General features: G+C 36.4%; 1 protein-coding gene and 1 long non-coding RNA gene across 9 annotated transcripts in view; one reads left to right on the top strand and one right to left on the bottom strand.

The window, feature by feature from the left end:
• The window catches only part of LOC106881694 (KAT8 regulatory NSL complex subunit 1), a 102020-nt gene that overhangs the window by 18117 nt on the left and 62021 nt on the right, over positions 1–21882 (top strand). For 2 of the 7 annotated variants that reach the window (XM_052967360.2, XM_089351185.1), the window contains exons 2-3: positions 754–865; positions 19332–20999. In XM_052967360.2, the coding sequence (XP_052823320.1) occupies positions 19660–20999 (1340 nt within the window). In that variant the 5' untranslated portion in view covers positions 754–865; positions 19332–19659. Of the gene's footprint in view, positions 1–753; positions 866–13465; positions 13791–16334; positions 16816–18027; positions 18691–19331; positions 21000–21882 lie in introns of those variants that run through there. The other 5 variants (XM_052967362.2, XM_052967363.2, XM_089351186.1 and 2 more) reach the window with 5 other exon arrangements.
• LOC128247621 (uncharacterized) lies at positions 641–17526 on the bottom strand. 2 transcript variants are annotated; one of them, XR_016241648.1, is made up of 4 exons: positions 17185–17526; positions 11812–12718; positions 7230–9045; positions 641–1130 (listed from the first exon to the last, which is right to left on the bottom strand). It is a non-coding gene; the product is annotated as an uncharacterized LOC128247621 (long non-coding RNA). The 2 variants fall into 2 exon arrangements; XR_016241649.1 differs by lacking the exon at positions 641–1130 and having other exon boundaries at positions 8948–9045; positions 12609–12718; positions 17185–17397.

The raw sequence follows: 21882 nt of genomic DNA, 5'->3' as shown, positions 1-21882 counted from the left end.
CCTTGGGCTGACCAAATCCTTATGAATTTCACAGACAGAAACTGAAAGAAGCCCATCGTATATATATTTGTGTCTTTTTGTCTTGATGTAAAGGAGTGTTACTATCAGACAAGCAGTTCTGGCAAAGGGAAATATTACTTTATTTGGAAACAAGTAATGGTTGGTGATAAGAAGGGCACTCAACCATAGAAAATCTACTTCAACAAAATTCTGTCTGATCCATGCAAGCATAGAGATGTAGACATAAAAATAATGACATGTACATAAATATATATATTATTATATATATATATACACACACACCTTTTCCAGGCACAACCAATAGTTACAGAAATTAAGCAATTTCGAAATAGCAAAGAAAGACATCTTAGTTACTTAGAAATTCAATTGTGCATTGCTGCACACACACACACACCACTGTAGCAGATGTTAATTACTTGAAGTTTTGTTTGATACAAACTTTTCCTATCACTAACCAATTTAGTATGGAAAATATTTAGTGATTTCAAAATCAAACTTGATATTCTTGTGGATGAAATTTTTATAAGGTAAAATGAGAATAGAATAGTTTATTTGGAACTTGTTTTAGCTAAGTGTGGATATTGAATGCAGAATAAATTTGATTTTATGACTTCAAGTATTTTTGCTTAAGCAATTTAATTTCAGAATGATACAAATTATGATTTAACTTCATCTAATTAGTAAATAAAATCGCTAAGTTTTTAATTGTAATCATTTATTTTTATTTTTCAGGATGGTTTCTTTACTATTACATTTTTGGCAAAATCATATTTTTGTTAAATTTGAACATATGTTAAATGGAATTACTGATGTTAAATGATGGAATGTACCCCCTTGATAATCAGTAAGTACAATTTTATTTGTATAATTTAACATAACCCCAAAAGTTATTAAAATGCATTGAAGACAAAAAAAAAAAAAGAAATGAAAAGTGATGTTTTTTCTTTAATAGATAACCGCAATAGTGGTTGTGTGGGTTAGTACCGGATTAACTGCTGAAGATCATGTAGTCAAGCCTTGCCACAGCTATCATCCTTTGCCCTTAATTTAGAGACCCGTTTTGTTTTAAATTCATATGTGCAAGCATAGCTGTGTGGTTGTTGTTGGCACTCCGTCGCTTACGACGTCAAGGGTTCCAGTTGATCCGATCAACGGAACTGCTTGCTCGTGAAATTAACGTGCAAGTGGCTGAGCACTCCACAGACACGTGTACCCTTAACGTAGTTCTCGGAGATATTCAGCGTGACAAGGCTGACCCTTTGAAATACAGGTACAACAGAAATAGGAAGAAAGTGTGAGAGAAAGTTGTGGTGGAAGAGTACAGCAGGGTTCGCCACCATCCCCTGCCGGAGCCTCGTGGAGCTTTAGGTGTTTTCGCTCAATAAACACTCACAACACCCGGTCTGGGAATCAAAACCGCGAGTCTGCTGCCCTAACCACTGGGCCATTGCGTCTCCACATATATTTATATATACACATACAAAAACACATCTATATCTGTGTATTTATGTATGTATGCTTGTCTTGACATGTGATTGATGTAAATGAACATCACTGTCGTACAAGCAATGTTGTTTCCAGTTACTGTGAAAAGCACTTCTGGCCTTGGGGAAAATATTACCTTGCTTGGAAATAAGTGAGGGTTGGTGACAAGATGTGTATCTGGCTATGGAAAATATCTACCCCAGCAAATTCCATCTGATCCATGCAAACATGGAAAAGTGGATGTTAATTGATGATATGTATATGCGTGTGTGTTAGTTTACATTTGTATTTCTCCAAAAATCACAAGCTACAAGCAGTAATGTTGCTGTCATTTCTCCTGTCAACAGATCATTCACTGCCATTGCAGTGAAATCCCTTATTCAAAAAACAGTTAAGGGTATTCAACTATAAAACATTATCTCAATTATATAGTTGTCTAACCCATGCTGGCATGGAAAAAAAAAACAAGTACAAAAATGAACAAAAACAAAGAATTTCATTAGTTAATAATGGAGTGGGGGTCATTCAGCTTAATGCTTTAGCATTTAAACTGGCTCAAATATTCTACTTATTTTATGTTCAAACTGGCCAGATCCAGCTTCTCACACCCACCTTACAATGTCAATTTAGAAATGACAATCACATCATTGAAATCTCAAAGCTACAAGATAATACATGATTAATCTAAAACATGAATATATAAAGCATTACATTTGACAAAGTAATCTGAATGCTAAAGGGTTTAGACAACTTGTGACTAGTGACATAAATATTCAACTGTCCCAATTTTAGAAACATAGATATAAAATAATGTCTATGATCACTGGTACTCAGAATTTCAACATGTTCTAGCATGTTCTTTTAAAGTGATGCTACTCAAGTAAAAGAGCGTCTCATTTTGACTGTAGAGCTTGTTTGCTACTTTTGACTATTTTACATTTGTGATTTCACAAAATTTTATTTTCTCTGAATCCATTAGTAATAGTTGTCTGATCAATGTTGTGGATGGATATTGTATCCTGTGATGTTTGTACTTTAATAAGCTGAAATTATTACGGCATCCTTCAGTTACCTGAAACGCCGAGATACTTGTCTGACATTTCCTTGTGGTCATTCAAGGTATTGTAAAATTTCCCCACTCTCACCAACTCAAGCTCTAATTGAATAGTTTAGAATCAAAGGTGTTCCAGCTATGACTATCCCATCTTTTATTCAGTCATAGTGCATCCAGGATCACATTATCCAATGTATTCTTCCTCATTTAAGAGAGTAAGGTGTCTTCAAAGATTTTATTTTTTGTTGGCTTATATTTATACAGCTATTTCCTATGGTGTGTATATATATGTGTATATAGGTTCAGGCATGGCTGTATGGTAAGAAGCTTGCGAGCTGGCAGAAACGTCAGCACGCCAGGCAAAATGCTTAGCGGTATTTCGTATGCCGTTACGTTCTGAGTTCAAATTCTGCCGAGGTCGACTTTGCCTTTCATCCTTTCGGGGGGTCGATAAATTAAGTACCAGTTACGCACTGGGGTCGATGTAATCGACTTAATCCCTTTGTCTGTCCTTGTTTGTCCACTCTATGTTTAGCCCCTTGTGGGCAATAAAGAAATAAGAAGCTTGCTTCCCAACCACATGGTCCTCGGTTCAATCCCACTATGAGGTACCTGGAGTAAGTGTCTTCTATAACATCAGGTTGACCAAATTGTGAGACGATTTGGTAGATGGAAACTGAAAGAAGCCTGTCATGTTGTGTGTGTGTGTGTGTATATATATATATATATATATATATATATATATATACACACACACACACATATCTTTGTTTTTCCTCATCACCACTGCTTGGATAGAATAAGCACCAGGCTTATAAGAAAAATAAGTACTGGGGTTGATTCATTCGACTAAAAATTCAGGTAGTGCCTCACCATGACTACATTTTAATGATTGAAGTAAGTAAAAGATAAATATATATATATGTGTGTGTGTGTGTGTGTGTAAAACAAACCATCCTGCAGCACTATGCTTTTGAAGATTAGTGGAATCCATTGATTAAAATAACAGTTATGGGTTAGCAACAGGAAAGGCATCTGGCTGTAAAAACAAAACCATACGTAAATGCATATTTGTCCAACCCATGTTAGCTTTGAAAAACAGATGTACAATGAATGAACAGTATATGTATATCATCATCATCATCGTTTAACGTCCGCTTTCCATGCTAGCATGGGTTGGACGATTTGACTGAGGACTGGTGCAACCGGATGGCTATTGTCAGTTCACATTTGTTGCTTCAATTACAGATATTTTCATTGTTTTTCCATATATATATATATATATATATATATATATATATTATTTCTTTCAAACATTGAATATCATTGTTTTAACCTTTTAGCATTCAGATTTCCTTAAAATATAATGCTTGTTCATTCACATTGTTTTGCATTAGTTGTGCATTACTTTGTAGCTTTGAAATTTCAATGATGAGATTGTTTGTTTCTAGAATAACATTGTAGGGTAAATGTGAGACTGGCTGGATCTGGCCAGTTTGAAAATAAAAAAAAAGTTAGAATATTTTGGCAGGATATAGCTGGTTTAATGTGTCTTTTTCCATACTTATATGGGTCAGATAGAATATGTTCAGGCAGATTCTTTATAGCTGGATGCCCTTCTTGTTGCCAACCCTCATCTATTTCTGAGTAAGGCCCTAGCTGGTCATATTTTTATAGAAGACTGGAAATGAATGACACTGCTTGTATGATAGTGACACCCTACAGCTATCACATGATATCAAGACAAAAACACACACACGCACATGCATATATGTGTTTCTTTCAGTTTCCATCTACCAAATTCATTCATAATTTTTTGGTCTGCCCAAGGCTAAAGTGAAATGGACTTACCAAAGGTGCTACACAGTGGGACTGAACCAGAAGCCATTTCCTTATATTTTTTTGACTGTTCTCCGTCATTGGTCTGTGGCCATGTTGCAGTACCACCTTCAGGGTTTTTGTTTAGTTGATTACAGTGATCCCAATACTTGGTTATTTTATTGCATGGCAATGGTACCATTTTAACACAGGCCTCGTTTTAACAAGCAGTGTTGTCACATACACACACAAACTGATTACAGGTAAGTTCACTTGCCATCAATTCACCATGAAGAAAATTTACCAAGAAAAAAATATCCATAGTATCTCACCATTAATAGTTAAAAACTATTTTATTGAAAGATAAAAAGACAATGAATTGATGATGGTGAATTTACCGGACATGATATAAACTATATACACGTCTACACCAATCTATCTGTATGCACACACCCACATAATAGGCTTCTTCATAGTTTCTGTGTACTAAAATCCACTGAGAGAATTGCTCCTCTTGAGGCTATGGCGAACTTTATAAGACCCTTTCACAGTGCAAAACCATAGGATTGAACCTGAAGGATGTGGTTGTGAAACAAATATGATAACCACATAACTGTTCTTGCATCAATGTATTTAGTAATAGTGATTTCAAATGTTGGCACAAGGCCAGCAATTTCGGGGGGAGGGTTAAGTCAGTTATATCAACCCCAGTGTTCAACTGGTACTTATTCATTGATGCAGATTTTTTTTACAACTGGATGCTTTTCCTGTTGCCAACTCTTATCTATTTCCATGTAATTGTAATTTCCTCATGGAAGATGGGAAACTAAGGACATATCCAGACATATGCACAATTTTAAAGTCTACTTTTCCATGTTTGCATGGGTTAGATGGAGCTTAGTGAGGCAAACTTTTTCTACATTTGAATGCCCTTCCTGTTGCAAACCCCTTTTGTTTTCAAGCAAGATAGTATTTTCCTCATGGCCAGGCATGTTCTTGCAGAATATTGGAAACAAATGACACTCCTTGTGTGACGTCAAGAGAAAGAGACACAAACACACATTGCATACATGTACACATAACAGGCTTCTTTCCATCTACTAAATCCACTCACAAGGATTTGGTTGACCCAGGGCATTAAAGACATTTGCCCAAGTACCATGTGTATACATGATGGGCTTTCAGTTTCTGTTGACCAAAACCGCTCAGAAAGCTTTGGCTAGCCCTGATCTATACTAGAAGACATTTGCCCAAGGAACCCTGTGATTGAAAAGCAAACTTTTTACTAGGCTTTAAGTGTCTGTCTACTATTTCCTTATTTGAAGCTGTGTAAGAAGATACTTGTCTAAGGTGCCATGCAGTGTGTGTGAACCTAAAACCACATGGATGGGAAGCCTAACTGGACAAATTGCATATGAAATTGTCACAGATTTCTTTGACCAGTTAACCTATCAGCTGATTATGGTTTCTTAATGTTCCATTCTTACAGAGATTTTAATGACTTCTAACAGACAAAAGGCTACAAGTTTTTTGGCAGGCAATGAGGTTCATCAATATTTCACAAGTACCTTGAACCTGAAAGAGTTAAAGAATCAGAATCCTATTTTAAGTGTGAAATGTGTTATTCCCATACAGGAATATAGCATTTGTTATCTTATAGATATTCCATTCAGCATCCCATTCTTGTATACTCATCTCTGTTGACGTGGATGGACTAACATTTTCAAATTTAGGTATTTGTATATTGATGGAATAAATGTTATTGTTTTTTTCTATTGCCAACCACAGAACTATTAAGAGTAGATGTTTGATCTCTTATATGAATTCTCTAGATAATTTCTTAATAAAAAGGAAGCTAGTTTATTTACACTCCACCTTGATCATTACATTAATTGAGTTAATAGTCAAACCTTTACACTGAGCAGCTAAATTTCCCTCAAATTACACTTTACTGCTTTCAAATAAGGGACATTGAGCAAAGCAGTCATTTTTAATGCTTTGTGGATGTTTTCTGTAATTGTGAACTAAAATTGGTGCATACTGCAGTTCCTGCATCTCAGTTTGAAACTGTGACCCACTTATACAGTACCTAGAAAACCAACACTTTTATCTGCAATGTCCTTATCTCTGTTTTCAAAATCTTATTAATTTTTCTCTGAATGGAAATCATAGACATGGTAGATATAGCTTACTTAAATGCTTTACAGTATTTAATTTGGTGCATCATAGCATAGTTGCTTTTGTTTTTCAATTCTTTGGAATTTGGTGGAGAAAAAAAGTGAAGCCACTCCATTCCATTCACAATTACTATTCTTACCTCTCACCTTCACATTTGGTCCTTTACAGAGTCAAAAATAACCATTTTTTGAAAAAATTTTCTTGTCTAACTATTTTGGCACAAAGGCTGCAAATTTAAGGCATCATCATCATTTAGCCTCTGTTTTCCATGCTGGCAGTGGAGGCGCAATGGCCCAGTGGTTAGGGCAGCGAACTCGCGGTCATAGGATTGCGGTTTTGATTCCCAGACCGGGCGCTGTGAGTGTTTATTGAGCAAAAACACCTAAAAGCTCCACGAGGCTCTGGCAGGAGATGGTGGTGAACCCTGCTGTACCCTTTCACCACAACTTTCTCTCACTCTTACATCCTGTTTCTGTAGTGCCTGTAATTCAAAGGGTCAGCCTTGTCATACTGTGTCACGCTGAATATCCCCAAGAACTACGTTAAGGGTACACGTGTCTGTGGAGTGCTCAGCCACTTGCACGTTAATTTCACGAGCAGGCTGTTCCATTGATCGGATCAACTGGAACCCTTGACGTCGTAAGCGACGGAGTGCCAACAACTCCATGCTGGCATGTGTTGGATGGGTGTCTGCAAGTTGGAGGACTGTGTTGAGCTTGAATGCCTGTTTTGGCATGGTTTTCTACAGCTTGAAGCCCTTCCTAATACCAATTACTTTACAGCATGTATTGAGTGTTTTTCCATGACATCAAGTGACTCTTAAGACAAGAACCCTTCAACTGAGTGGGGCTGTAGTATTAGAGGTGGTGGATTTATGCCATGTAAAAAGAGATTAAAATAAGATAGAGTAGGGGTCCTCAACCATTTTATTCCGATGGACCCCCCCCATTGCCATTCGATGTTTAAAAACTAGTTTCATAGAATGTTATTTATTGTTTTCACACGTTAATTTGTGTAGGTTGAACCATAAAATGTTAAGAGAAAGAAACCTAGCTGCTTCCTGCAATACATACATCTTAAGCAAAATATTTTTAGGGGCCCTGCCCTTAAAATACTATTGTGAATTCCCACTGAGATAGAGGGAGAGGAACAGGTATCTTGCTGTTGAGGAGATGCATGGCTCCACCAACTAGAAAGAGAAAAGGAGAAAAGATGGTAGTGGTTAGATGTCACCCTCAAGGTACAAGAAGGTGAATATGAGAGAGAAGTGGAACAGAGAACAGACAGGGTTAGTGGGTAGGTAAGTTTATGAGGGTGTAAGAGGGAAGTGGTAAAAGGATAGAGTTGGGGATGACAGATCATGTAATAAATCCCAACGGTGCTACTGCAACAATCGTATTGTGTCCCCGGGGCACAATAGTTCAACTCGGCTTGCCTTACTGCTCCTTTTACTTCATAGTTCAGTGGTTAGTTCTAACGATATACAAATGTCCAAATTTGAAAATTTTAGCTGTAAAATGAGTATAAGTAACAGGGTAAAGATAGGATATAGCTGTCAACTGCTGGACGTAGCCACCTTTCACGGCCGAGGGTTTTTAGTCATATCACCAAATCAGCTAACTTGACACTAGCCAGATGCTCTACCAGTGTTAATGTCCATTTTTGCCTACTGGGAGGATTGGGAGTAATGTGAAATATCTTGCTCAAGGACACGATGATCCACCTGGGCCAAGTATTGAATCCATTACCTTATTATCAAGAGCCTAGTTACCTAACCACTGGGTCATGTGCATTTTCTAATCCCATTTGTCTGTCTTTGTTTGTTTCCTCTATGTTTAGCCCCCTGTGGGCAATAAAGAAAAAAATTTTCATATGAAATACAAGTATGTCTTAACAATATAGGAAACTGCTTGGTTCTTTTATTATTTGATGACAATGTGACCATGTTATAATTTCATGTTATCTTGCTCAGCAAGTTTGGTTTGCCTTTTCACTATCTACGTTATATAAGGACTTAATTTGTTAAAATAGAAGATAATGTGCATTGTGGATCGATTCATTAGCAAGTTATTTTTATATTCTATTCATGATTTTTACTTGGCAGTCTCTTGCAATACTTCAACAACAGTATGTCTCTTTGGTCATGACTTAATAGATAGAGCAACAAAATCTAGTTCATATCATACCCTATCATCTCAGAAAATGATATGTTGGATAATGTGATCCAAGGAGGATTGGAAAAAGATGACATAATCACAGAATGCTTTTAAGCTTAAGTCTGCTTGATTAGAGCAAACCACATCCCTCTCAAACCATGTTCTACTTTCCTTAAAAAAAATAGGACTCAATGGACAATGTTGTATTAGATATACAAAAGATGGGATGATGCTGGCTGGAACTTCTTGATTGCTGTCAACTTAGGCCCTGCAATGATTTTTATCATCATTACATGTAGTGGTGTTGAACTTCAATACTTTCTTGACTGGCTTCTGTTGTAAAGAAATAGGATTAATTGTAAAGAATTATGTTCAATGAAGAGTTTTGAATAGAAATTTTTAACGTTTTAAATTGCTTTCGTTCTTGATCAAAAGTTATTCCATCTATTCTCTAATGCTGCAAAATGACCTGTCCCACCTGATAAAGCAACAATTTTTTTTTATAAACATACAGACATATATACTTGTGAATCATCATCCTTCAGCAGCCATTCTCCATGCTGGCATGGGTTGGACGATTTGACAGGGGTTTGCAAGTGGTGTGTGTGTGTGCACCAGTTGTCTGTTTCGGAATGGTTTCTGTGGCTGGATGCCTTTCCTAACACCAACCCATTTACAGAGTGTACTAGAAGCTCTTTACATGGTGTTGGCATGGGTGCTTTTTACATAGCACTAATAGCTGCAAGGTAGCCAAGTGACTTGCAAGACAAGGACATCTCAACTGAGAGAGCAAGAGATTGGAGTATGACAGGTTAGGAATAGCTGTCTTACTATAGAGGTGATACTTGGCTACCCCAGTAGGACGAGGATGTAGATGGAGATGGGAGAGAGAGAGAAAAAGATAGATAGTGAGAGGACCTACCCACAGGGAACAGTGAAGTAGCTCAGAGAGGGTAGAGATGTATCATAAGAGTGTGAAGGTAGATTTTAGATAGTAAGTGATGTTGAGAGGAAACCCGAGGAACCTGCAGAGAAGTGGTGGAGGTTTTAGGGAGATGTTGTGGATGAGTTTTGCCAAAGGACAGAGTTATGTGTGAGGGGAAGTGGGGGTTGTCATGGACATGCCTGTATATATGGATGGCCATACACATTTGTAAATGAGTGACGGGCTGTGGATTTAAGTACTGGGTCATCCCATAAATAATGCAGTTTTTTCAATTACATGAACAAAAAGTTGGAGGGGGACAGGATAAACTACCTGCATCAACTTACTATAAAAAGCAGGTAGTAAGTTTACCTTGTATTTATTCTTAGTGCAAGTTTTGAAGAGTGCAGTTCGATTTTAACAGTTATTTTTTCAAAGCTATAAGGGAAGTGACAAAGGAGCAGATTCGACATATTTTGCTTTACGAGTTCAATATAGGCAATAACACAACAGAATGAAAGTTTTGAAGAGTGCAGTTCGATTTGAACAGTTATTCTTTCAAAGCTATAGTGAAAGTGACAAAAGAGCATATTCTGCATATTTTGCTTTATGAGTTCAATAAAGACAACAATGCAATGGAAAGTGTAAGGAATATCAATGCAGTATATGAGGATCGGACAGTAAGCGTAAGCCAGTGTCAATGGTGGTTCCAGAAATTTTAAGCTGAAAACTACAGCCTAGATGGTGAGCCTTGCCCTGGAAGATCTGCAGAGCCTGACGAGGATGCCCTGCAAACCCTGGTGGAACAAAATCCCATCGTGACTGCTGAGGAACTAGCAGAGAAGCTTGGATTTGGTCATTCAACCATTCATCAACAACTGCATGCCATTGGAAAAGTCAGCAAATTGGGTCAGTGGATTCCTCACAAACTTACCGAGTCTAATCATGCACAGAAAATGAATGTGTGCTCTTCTTTGTTGTCACGTTTCAAGAATGAACCTTTTTTTGGACCAAATAGTGACTGGTGACGAGAAATGGCTTCTCTAAAGTGCCGAAGACAGTGGGTAGGGAAAGGAGAATACTTGTACTCCGGGCTAAAGGTCTTCACTCACGTAAGGTGTTTTTATCTGTTTGGTGGGATATGAAAGGTTTAGTCCACTTTGAACTTTTAAACCGAAACCCAATGATAACAAAGGAGATCCACTGTGAGCAGCTTGAGTGGCTTAAGTCAGCACTTGAAGACCATCTTTGGTTTCAAGACAAAAAGTGTTCTTCCATCAGGATAATGCTCAGCCACATACAGCGAGGATAACATTTCAAAGGCTGGATATTGCCCTATCTGATTATCATTTATTCCGCAGTCTTCAAAATCATTTGGAGGGAAAAAAATATGAATTCTGTAGACAAGTTCAGAACAGTACTGGAGGGGTATTTTTCGTCATGGACAAATGAATTTTGGAAGACAGGCTTTGCAATTCTACCAGATAGATGGAAGAGCGTTGTAGAAAATGAAGGAGAGCTTTTGAAAAATAAAAGAAGTATAAAAAAAACGCATTGTTTATGGGATGACCCAATACATCCTACACTTGTTTTTCAAAGTTGAAAGGCATTTTATATATGACTGCCATTTGAAGCAGTAAGATTTAGTGTAGAAGTCCCCAACCACTGGGTTGCAGAGAAAGAATAAATTTTAACTATTGCAGTCTGCAGGACTTGTTTACATTATCTATGTTTGGGTTTCATGGATTTAGTGTGATATTTAGACTGAGAATAATTGGAGCAAGATTTTTTTGGTGATTTTATTTTAGTGATCTAAATTTTCTGATAGCAAAATTACGTGTTTTGCTTTTATCTGCTCAAAACTAAGGAACAACATTCATTCTTTTAAAATTTTCTTTTTCAATTACAAATTCAATTTTGATTTAGAGACCTATATTTAGATGGTTTACAGGTCTGATCTTTTTTTACAAGCAAAAATGCACAGGCATGGCTGTGCACACCCACATGGTCTCAGATTCAGTTTCACTGTGTGGCACCTCAGACAAGTGTCTTCTACTATAGCTCCAGACCAACCAAAGTAAAGCCTTGATAGTGGATTTCATAGATGGAATCTCAAAGAAGTCTATCTTATATATATTTTAAGCGTGTGTGTGTGTGTGTTATTGTCTCCTTACCTTGACTTCATGTGATAGTTTTAAACGAATGTCAGACAGAAGTGGCGTTCTTAGTTTCCAGTTTTCCATGGAAAACGTTTTTGGTATGGGGAATATTATCTTACTTAGTAACATGAGGTTTGGCGATAGGAAGAGCATCCGGCTATAGAAAATCTGCCTCTACAAATTCCGTCCGACCCATGCAAGTGTATAAGTGGACGTTAAAACGACGATGATGAAAGTTTATGTTGCTAATATCTAACGACTAAATATTGATGAATGTCTCGTCGTGATTACCTGTACACTTGAGATCATTATATCGAAATCTGTACGGTTGAGTTAGCTAGATTTACGACTGCACACGTTTATTACGAGGTATGAAAACTTACGACCCATACACGAATCGATGTCTCAAACTACCTCCACGGTGAATGTAAGTGATTGGAAAACGAATATTCATCAATACGTTTTAAACGTCACCTTCCGTTAAAATGACAACTGTAAAAGTGATTTTCTGATTTGAAAAAGCATTTTGGCGACAAGCTATTCTCTCATATTTTCATTTACCTCATTCTCTCAACACGGAAACTCGAACTATTTTGTAAATATCTCCAATTTGATAGATTAACTTTTGTTTTATCAGTTTGTTATTAAAAAAAAAAAATAATAATATAATTTGCATTCTCATTCATTACTAAGTAAACGTCACGTAATCGCTCATTGATCTAATACTAATAACCTCTGTATTATCATTTTCCCCTTATGTAAATAGCTTTCTTGCCTAGTCCTAGTATAATCAATTCCTAATTTTTAATTACACGATATTTATTATAAATTCATTTAGCCTGCATTGTATTTCTTTTCAAATTCGACGCAATAATGGTGCAAGGGAGACAATTGTTAATTCCTTCTGTCGATGCTGATATTTCTGCAAGTAAAAAAAAATACACATAATATATATTACGTAACACAAGTAATAAATGTACTTTCCTCAACCATTTTTCCATGCTCAGTTACGATTGTTACTTAAAATGAGCTGTGATATTATGGATAAGTTACGAAATGAAAAAAAACCAAATGCTGCTGAATAAAAACAAAATTAGTCTTTAAAAAGTTTTTTTTTTATATATACCCCACCACCCTCCCCGTCATTTAAAGAATGAAGTAACAACACTAAAGTGGTTTTTAAAGCAGTCGACGATGTTTTTTTTTTTAAACAAAGTTATAATTACAAATAAAGCATCCGAAATAGAGGAGAAAGTGGTTCATTTTTCGTTTTGAAACGGGGAAAGGAAAAAAAGTAAATGAATAAAATAAATAACCGTTACGTAGATAGCTAATAAAGTGCGTTAAATATTTCCCTTCAAAAGGAAAAAAAAATCTTGTGGTTCGCGATCATATAGTAATTTCGAGGAAAATCGCAGGCAATTTGTTTTCTAATTAACTTTCTGTGTAAACTTCTATAGATTTTGTTTTTCATAAAATTGGTTTATTCTTGAATATGAAAAAAAAAAATCGTATTCTTATATATATATATATATATATATATACATATACACACATATACACACACACATTTTACAACAAAACCAATTGCCTAATTCTACAAACGAAATTAATAATAATTAGTAAATTTCACAACTCCGATCAGCAATAATTGTGCTAATCGATCTCAATTATTTCCCTTTGTATAATTTATCTCGGCTTCGTTGTCAGAAAGCTAATTAATCTATTGAATATTTGAAATAATTAGGTATTTTTTAAAAATAATTTTGTTCTACTTAAACGATACATTTTTTTTTACGCATTATTTGATCTAAAATGTACCTTTTAACCAAATACAGTAAACACTGTGTGGTTGTTGTGAAGGGCGCCGTGATGTGACTGTGGGTGTCATATGGTAGTGAAGTGGGTAAAATTCCCAACGCTTCGACTCCGCGACCCGGTTTCGATTGGCAGTTTAAACGACTTCATGTACATCGTTAATGCCCTTGGGAAAGGTATGGATATTATTACAACGTATTTTCTCTTCTCGCCCTATAACCTTCATACTTTATGCCAGTGTATGAATTATTATTAGAACCATGCAATAGGACAGACTGATTTATGCTGCTGCCCATCTATTTAATTTGATGCGTCGGGCTTTTAGTTCAAATCTGACACAAGTCTACAGTATTTTTTTTTTTTCATTTCTCGAAGTCGATCCCAGTAGCGAATTTGTTTGAAGCTGTCTACTTCCTTCTACCCTTTGAAAAAAAATTTTTTTTTAATCACATTTTATATCTCATTGCTTTCCGTGTTTGTAGAGTTAGATAGAACTGTACCAGTAATATACTGCGATAGTTTCAATCGCCTATATTCTACCCTTTGAAAAAATTTTTTTTTTTTATCACATTTTATATCTCATTGCTTTCCGTGTTTGTAGAGTTAGATAGAACTGTACCAGTAATATACTGCGATAGTTTCAATCGCCTATATTTATTTATTTATCTATCCAAAAGTAGTCTAATGCTTCAAGAAATTATATCCTTGATTTATTAAAAAAAAACATTTTCATTGATATTTCAAAAGGTAAGGTGGTCATTCTCCTGAATTCTAGAATATGTTATTCTTTCATTCTTTTCCTTTTTTTTTTAGACAATAGAAACATGCGAGATATATTTGGCTATTATTTCTAGTAGGTCAAGTGACCACATAGAACGTCTCATCGACTTGAATGGCTAGATTCCACTTTTATGATTAAAAACACACACACACACACACATTCTATGTTGGAAGGAAGCAAGCAGCAAATTTTCTTATATTAACATTTCGTTTTCTATCTCTTTCTTTAATGATAATTAAAAATGGCTTTAATGAACACGCCAATACTAATAATATATAATAATCACTGCTGACCACTTTAGACACCAAAATCGATCATGGTTTTAGCTGTATTCTTTCTTTCTTTTACCCACGCACGGCACGCACTAAATAATTTTGCTTCTAGAATATCGGAGAATCGCTACTTAAAAAAAGTTAAGTTAAAAACCTTCTCCAATTTACAAATTACAACCGAATATATATATATTTTTTATTCTCGCACAGAAACCTTGGATCTAATCGTCAAAAATTATTATCGATTATTTTTTTCTTTTACTTTTTCCCTCCCGTTTCGTCTCGAAAACTTTTTATCCGACCACGCCTGTGAACAGCGTTAAGTGAAAAGATAAGATTAATGTTGTGTGTGAAAAAAAGATCAGGGCGGAAATTGAGACAAATATCTACTAAAGTAAATTTTTACTAATTGTGAGAGAATTAACTTTGTATTACAAAATGGGTCCCCCTTTAAACTTTAAGCACTTGGAATATATTTGTCATTAATTCCAGATTAACACAATGGTGCGTGTGTGGGGAGGCACTGAATAACACAATGGTGCGTGTGTGGGGAGGCACTGAACCTGGACGTAATTCATATATTATGAATTCTTGTAGACGGAAAAACCCCATATATATAATGTGAAGCTTCATTTGCCAGCCTTTTCTTGTCAGGCTGTTCAGTTAGGTTGACTATAGATAAAATATATAAACACACACGCACATATATATATATATATACACACACACACACACATACACATATATATAAAGAATACCTACATATCTATATACACATACACACATGTATTTTCACACTCACGCGTACATTATTTTCTGTATCGTAAGAACTAAAAAGGTTGGTGTCAGGAAGGGCATCCGGCCATAAAACATTGCTTCAAGAAGTCCTATCTATGCTAACATAGAAAAAAAAAATGATTTCTATATATATTCACACAGAGCTATATGCAATATAGCTGTCGGTAGAAATCGTCGTTTTATATAGCCATTCGTATATATATATATATATATATGTATATATTCACACCACACCACACACACGCGTATATACATACAATACACACAGGTTATTTTACTTGGATATAAATTCTTGATATATATATGCAAACTGAAAACGGACCTGCGTGTGTATATATATATATATACACATACAATGTGCATGTATGTACAACACATGTACAAAATATGGGGTTTATTAGCTCTCCTTCAGCATTTTTTGTTTTTCAATTATTGAAATTATTTGGTCAATCCAACAATATTAAGATGACATTAAATGGAGATTAGATGAAGATGGTGCTCAATTAAAATCGTAGTACATTGCATTTAATATTTTAATGCCGTAAATAATGTTACAAGCGCCATGAAAGGGGAAAGCTTGTAAGCTTCCTATATATTTCCTTTTTGCTGATCAATAAAGAGGGAAAGGCGCTAAAATTTAGGGCTCCAGGGTAGTATTCTTGTTATCGGTAACATTTCCCCCCTCTTTAAAGGCTTCCTTTTAATAAAGTAGCCAACAAAATCTTTCGTAGTCTAAAGATTTTTAGTTTCTTTTTCTTCTGCATATTTATTCGTAAGGGTCATTGTTGCTTAGCCCCCAAGTCAATTCTGATTGAGCAAAGTCATTCCAAACATGACCATCCCATCGCGTTTATAGGTGGAGGATAACATTAACAAAAGAAATGGAAATAAGGAAGGGCGTATTGGATGTTTAAACGTTAGGGTGTGATTTGAAATGCGACTTTAGCTATTATTTTCAGCATGTCGAGCCGACTGTAGGTAGAAGCGATCACACGTTGGCTTAAGGTTCCTTTTTTTTGTTTCCCATGAAGATAAGCTGTTGTTTGTCGATGGAAAAAGGAAAGAACAAAAACTACAACTCCAGTCGTTTTTGAACTACTTTTTATCATTTCCTGTGAGAGAGCTGGTGGCTTCTTTCTTCGTCAAGAGTGGTTCGCAACAGCGGTGGATCAGGGCAGGCACTGCTGCATCAGTCATGACTAATAAATATGGATCTCATTTCCGGCAAGGTCGCTTGAATTCTTTATTTTTTTCTTTTTCTTAAATAGTATTAGTTACGCATGGATCGACAATTGCATTAATATATAGGCTTCCATAAAAAAAAACAAAAAGAAAAAAAATCTGATTCAGGTTAGGAATCCTTTTTATTTTAATTGCCTCCGCGTGTTTTCTTCTACTCGAATAATATTATTATTTATATTGCGTTTGAAATAACTCTAGTTTTATATTTATGAAAATGAGCACTCCAGGACCCATTTATGTCATACACACAAATATATATATATAGATATATAAGAATACCGCTGCTACTACTTCTATTATAAGTATTATTGTTGTAACCATGAAATATACATCGTTATTTACGTCAGTCTTATAATAATAATAATAAGTGATACTTTTCAGTTAAGTCGGTTACGTGTAAAAATAATAGAAAGTAATTTCAGCTGAAAAATTGTTTCTCATCACATTGGAATCAAACACATTTAGCATGTTACTTACTTCTGTTGTAAGCACTGTCGATTAAATAAAATGAGATCGCGAAAGTGGCAAGACCGGCCAACCTAAAATTGAAGTCAGCCATGATTGCAACGATACCTCGTCCCGTCTTTCACTATTCCAGTAACATCCAACAAGCGGAAGCCACCCTCCCCTCGTCGAAAAACAGATAATAACGATACTTCTTAACATGTGTATGCGTATAATAGATTCAGGATGAACCATTTCAAAATCTATATAAAAATTTGAATTATCGAGCTCGGAAAAATATGGACATTTTTGTAGTTTGTTTTTCTCATTACTTAAACTGCTCGGCATCTAGATTCTAAGTTAATGTGTTTGATTGACTTTGAGTGTAAGTGAACGGGGAGTGTGTAAAGTAAATGCAATGTCGCTAGAGCCACGGCTGTTAGCCAATCGAATCATCGCTGATGTCCAATCGAAACGCTGTCTCGTTCTCTACTTGTCCTATAGCATGATCGAGCAGCTATTATTATCCTGCAGTTTAAGGTTTTAGGATGACGGCCTTCTTTACGGCCTCCTCCTCCTTCCTCCCTTTCTGTCTCGCTCACTCGTTTGCTTTAACTCAGAACGACGCCATGATGCCTTTATGGAGTACACACACTATTGCTGCTGCTACTACTGCCACTGACAGTAGTGTTCTATGAAGAGAGAAGGCGAGGAAGTGTGATAGATAGATAGACAGACAGCTCGAGAGAGAGAAAGAGAGGAAGACAGCTATAGAGACATTAGGGAGGGAGAGTGAAAGACTGACCGAACTATATTATAACATAAAGCAAAAAGCAAGCTTTTTTCCACCGGCGCCATGACCGCCTCCTTCTCATTAAACGGGGGAAGGTGACGTTCTGACGACGAAATACTGATCTTATGCGAGAACCGAGATGATGTTTGTGCACTTAGTTGTTTATTAAGACCTACCAACTTCCTCATCAGCATCGCTTCATTGTCGACAGAAAGAAAGGAAAAAAGGCCTTTTAATCTATTTAACTAAAAAAAAAAAAAAAAGCAACTACCCCCTCCCATTTAATTCCATACGGAGGTGGGAAAAAAGAAATCATCTCGCACACATACACACACCACACGGTTCTATATAATATTATCTATACACACATGTATATACAATTATACATACATTTCTATATGCATACATCTACACATAAACACATTACAATATAGTTTCTGGCGTCTTCTTCACACTCCCATCAAGGATTTCTCTTCACGAAAGCGAACAACACACGGGGGTCTTTTTATGGAAAAGAAAAGTCTGCTTCTTTTCAGTCCACCAAAACAGAATGGATTAGTTTATTTGATTTTTTTTCGTTCGTTCGTTGCCGTGCTTGTTTGAAGACGACGAAGACGAAAGAGACGGCGGAAAGGCGGCCACGACTACGACAACCAAGCTCTCTCTCTCTTTCACTCAACTGCTTGTTATTTAGCCGAGCAGCACCTCCTGCTCGAACCACCTAGGGTACGTGGCGAAATCACGTGGTACTTGCGAAAACCTATTTTTATTTATTTATTTGTTTCTTTGATATTCCGCTCTTTATGTTTGTTTTTTTCTTCTTCTTTTTAAACATATAATTTATATATGTATTTTTTGTTTCTTGAAATATTCCGCTAAGCCTTTTTTTTTTAATAATTTCTAAAAGCTTTTTCAATTCAATTGTAAATTTGTACGAAGAGAAAAGATGAAAAAAAAAATGTGAAAGGAAAAAAAATAAACCCACCCAAATCCCTTCCCTTCACCCCCACAAATGTCAGCCTATCAAGATCTTTTGTTACGTATGTAGTAAGCATTATCTCTTAAAAAAAAAAGCTGGTAGTTTTCCTGGTTTTAATTTGTTCTTTATTTTTGTGTAATGTGTGTGTGTGTTAAAAGCCTTTTCACTCGTCATTTCTCTTCTTAGTTCATTTACGCTATTATTATGTTAAAAATATGAAATTCTACGTTATCATATATAAGTAGTATATTAATCTCCTCGTGTGTGCCTGTCATATATATATACATATCTATCTATCTATAAGTGTGTGTGTGTGTATGCACACATTTGTGTAAAGTACCATGGTGAACGTGTGTGTTAATTATTTATCTGTACGTATGTATATGTCTTTATTTTTGTTCGTTTCAGATTCGAGTATGATCCCTTTCCGCCTTATTTTCATTCAGAATGGCTAATCTGGCCTCACGATTTTGCAAAATGACACGAATCACGTGCTTAATTTTACTTGAATGATACAATAATAATGAAAATGCTGTAGGATTACCAATACAAGAAAAGTGTTTTGCCTTTTTTTTTTTTTTTTAACAAAAAAAAAAAAAAGGACTTTATTGTGCAGGAATACATGAATCTACATATAATTTTTTCAATTCTTGACTCTTAAGTGAGTCTTGAAAAACCCAGTCGTGCATTCTTCAGTTGTATAACTCCACTTTATGTGGTCATATAACGGACTTTTATGTGCAGCCCTTTGCCGCTAAGGGTATGGTGCATGGCCGCTATGGCGCCAGCGCTCACGGAAGCGGCCACACAAGCACACATTAAGCTGCCTCTTTCACCACCCTCTTCCACAGATTGCAGCCTGCTCAACGGTCGGGATAAAAAACCAACAATTGGGGCGAAAGAAGAGTTCGGCAGTTCCGTGGCCAGATCACCCGTGGAGAAAGGGTTCGTGAAACCCGCCCTGTCTGGTCTAACGTATCTGCAGAACGTCAACGGAGGTTTGGCAAAGCCAGTAGTCGGCAACACGTCTGTTGCCGCGGCTGGTGGTGGTAGGTTGGTTCACCTGAGAGTTATTCGAAACCTGTCCAAGGAACCCTACCATCGGAGCGAGGTTACTGCCGCCAGAAAGGAAGGAGTTAACAATTCCACCAATACCAGGAATCAAATGAATCGACAGAGTTCCTTTTCACCGCGAGGATCTTTGGCTATGAATAATAATATTAACAGTAAAAACAGTCTTACCATTACCACTACTTCTACCACCACCACCACTACAACTACTACTACTACTAATAACAATAATAGTAATATATCTAGCGTTTGTTTCAGTGAATATCCTCAGCAGCGCCTTAAGAATTCTCTCTCCATTTTGGCGTCTAAATTACAACGATCTCATGAAGGTTCGTCGAAAACGTCATCATTAATAGTAAACAACATGAATACAAACGCCATTGATAAACCTTGTAATGAGAGCAGCATTGTTAGTGGATCCGGAAGGAGTATTGAAGGTGGCCTTGATCTGCAGACTGTCCAACAGCAAGTGGATAAGTTTCAATGCAGTTTAGAGAAGAAAGCGAGCACTTTACTGAAGCGATTACGTCGAATCCAAGGCAGGCAGCTGGAACAACATATCAGGCACCAGTTAGCGGGTTTTGTGAACAAACAGCACAAAAACCTGCAGAGTATGGCTAAATCTATCAAATCGCCCGGCCCCAGCAATGTAGCCGTCGCCGATCTGAAGACAGAGTTGCTGCAGAGCGAAGACGTACGGAATTTATCCACTGCCGCCCTGGTCAACCTAGTCAGGAAACTGCAATCATCTCAGCCGATTTCGATCGGTCATCAGAGGCTGATACAGAACGTCTCGACCAAGATAGACTCCAACAGCGTGCTGAAACTGGACAAGGCGACATGCGAAGAGTCGGAGCGTGTCGCATGTCAATTGAACACTGCTCTCAGGCATATGGAATCATCTCTGGACTCTGATGCAACGGAGAGTAGTTCTGGTGGTGAAAGCTCTGATGAATGCGAGTTTGGTGAAGTCGACACAGAAAAGAAAATGCAAGACATGCCTCTGTAAGTAATATTTTTTCTTCAGCATTTTTTTTGTTTTTTTTTTTTTGTTAGAAAATAAATTTATGTACATAAATATAACAATATGAATGTCATCACTACTACGAACACGTCCACCTGCTGCAGTTAGTTGCAGTCGCATCATTAGTAACAAAAACAAAAGCCATTTACCACCTTCCACATTGCGACATATTTTAAATATATTTTTTTGGCACAACATATATCTGTACACACAAACATACGCAAGTAATACATCTATCTATATATATGATACATCCATCCCTCTATATGTATTTGTGTGTGTGTATAGATATACATATACACATATACTCTCTCTCATATATATATATATATATATATGCGTGTGTGTGTGTAGTTTTACAGTTGTTGTGGGGGAAAAAGAAAAGCATCCTCTTTAAGCAGCTGAAACCTGCAATGTTGTAAATAACTGATGTTTGATATTAATGCATGTTGATTGAAATATTGCAGTGAGGAATGGTTGAAGATATTCTGTAAAATCAATGTGAAGAATTTGTAGTAACGATCCTTTGCACTCGTCGTGTACATTTATCCACATGAACTCCTACCTCTCGACTGAGCTTATATCTGTGTTTTCTTTTTATATTTTCTCCTCCTCTTTTCGCTTTGATCACTCTAACATCGATGTGTGTGTGTGATGAAAAGTCTCACGGATGGGCAGTTCTCTTCCATCACAAGGAGAAACAACTTGCCTATATTTCTAGCGTGGTGAAAAATGAAAGTGTGTCTATATAATATAACACACACACGTTTGTGCAGACATATATTGCAGACACTTCTGTAAACATACGCGTTCAATGCACACACACACACGCCCGCGCGCGCGTATCGCACGCTGTTTAGGGTA

This window comes from Octopus bimaculoides, chromosome 4 (genome assembly GCF_046866305.1).
Source record: "Octopus bimaculoides isolate indiv1 chromosome 4, ASM4686630v1, whole genome shotgun sequence".
In the NCBI taxonomy this organism is placed as follows: Eukaryota; Metazoa; Mollusca; class Cephalopoda; order Octopoda; family Octopodidae; genus Octopus; species Octopus bimaculoides.
This window is presented reverse-complemented; position numbering and strand designations above follow the sequence as displayed.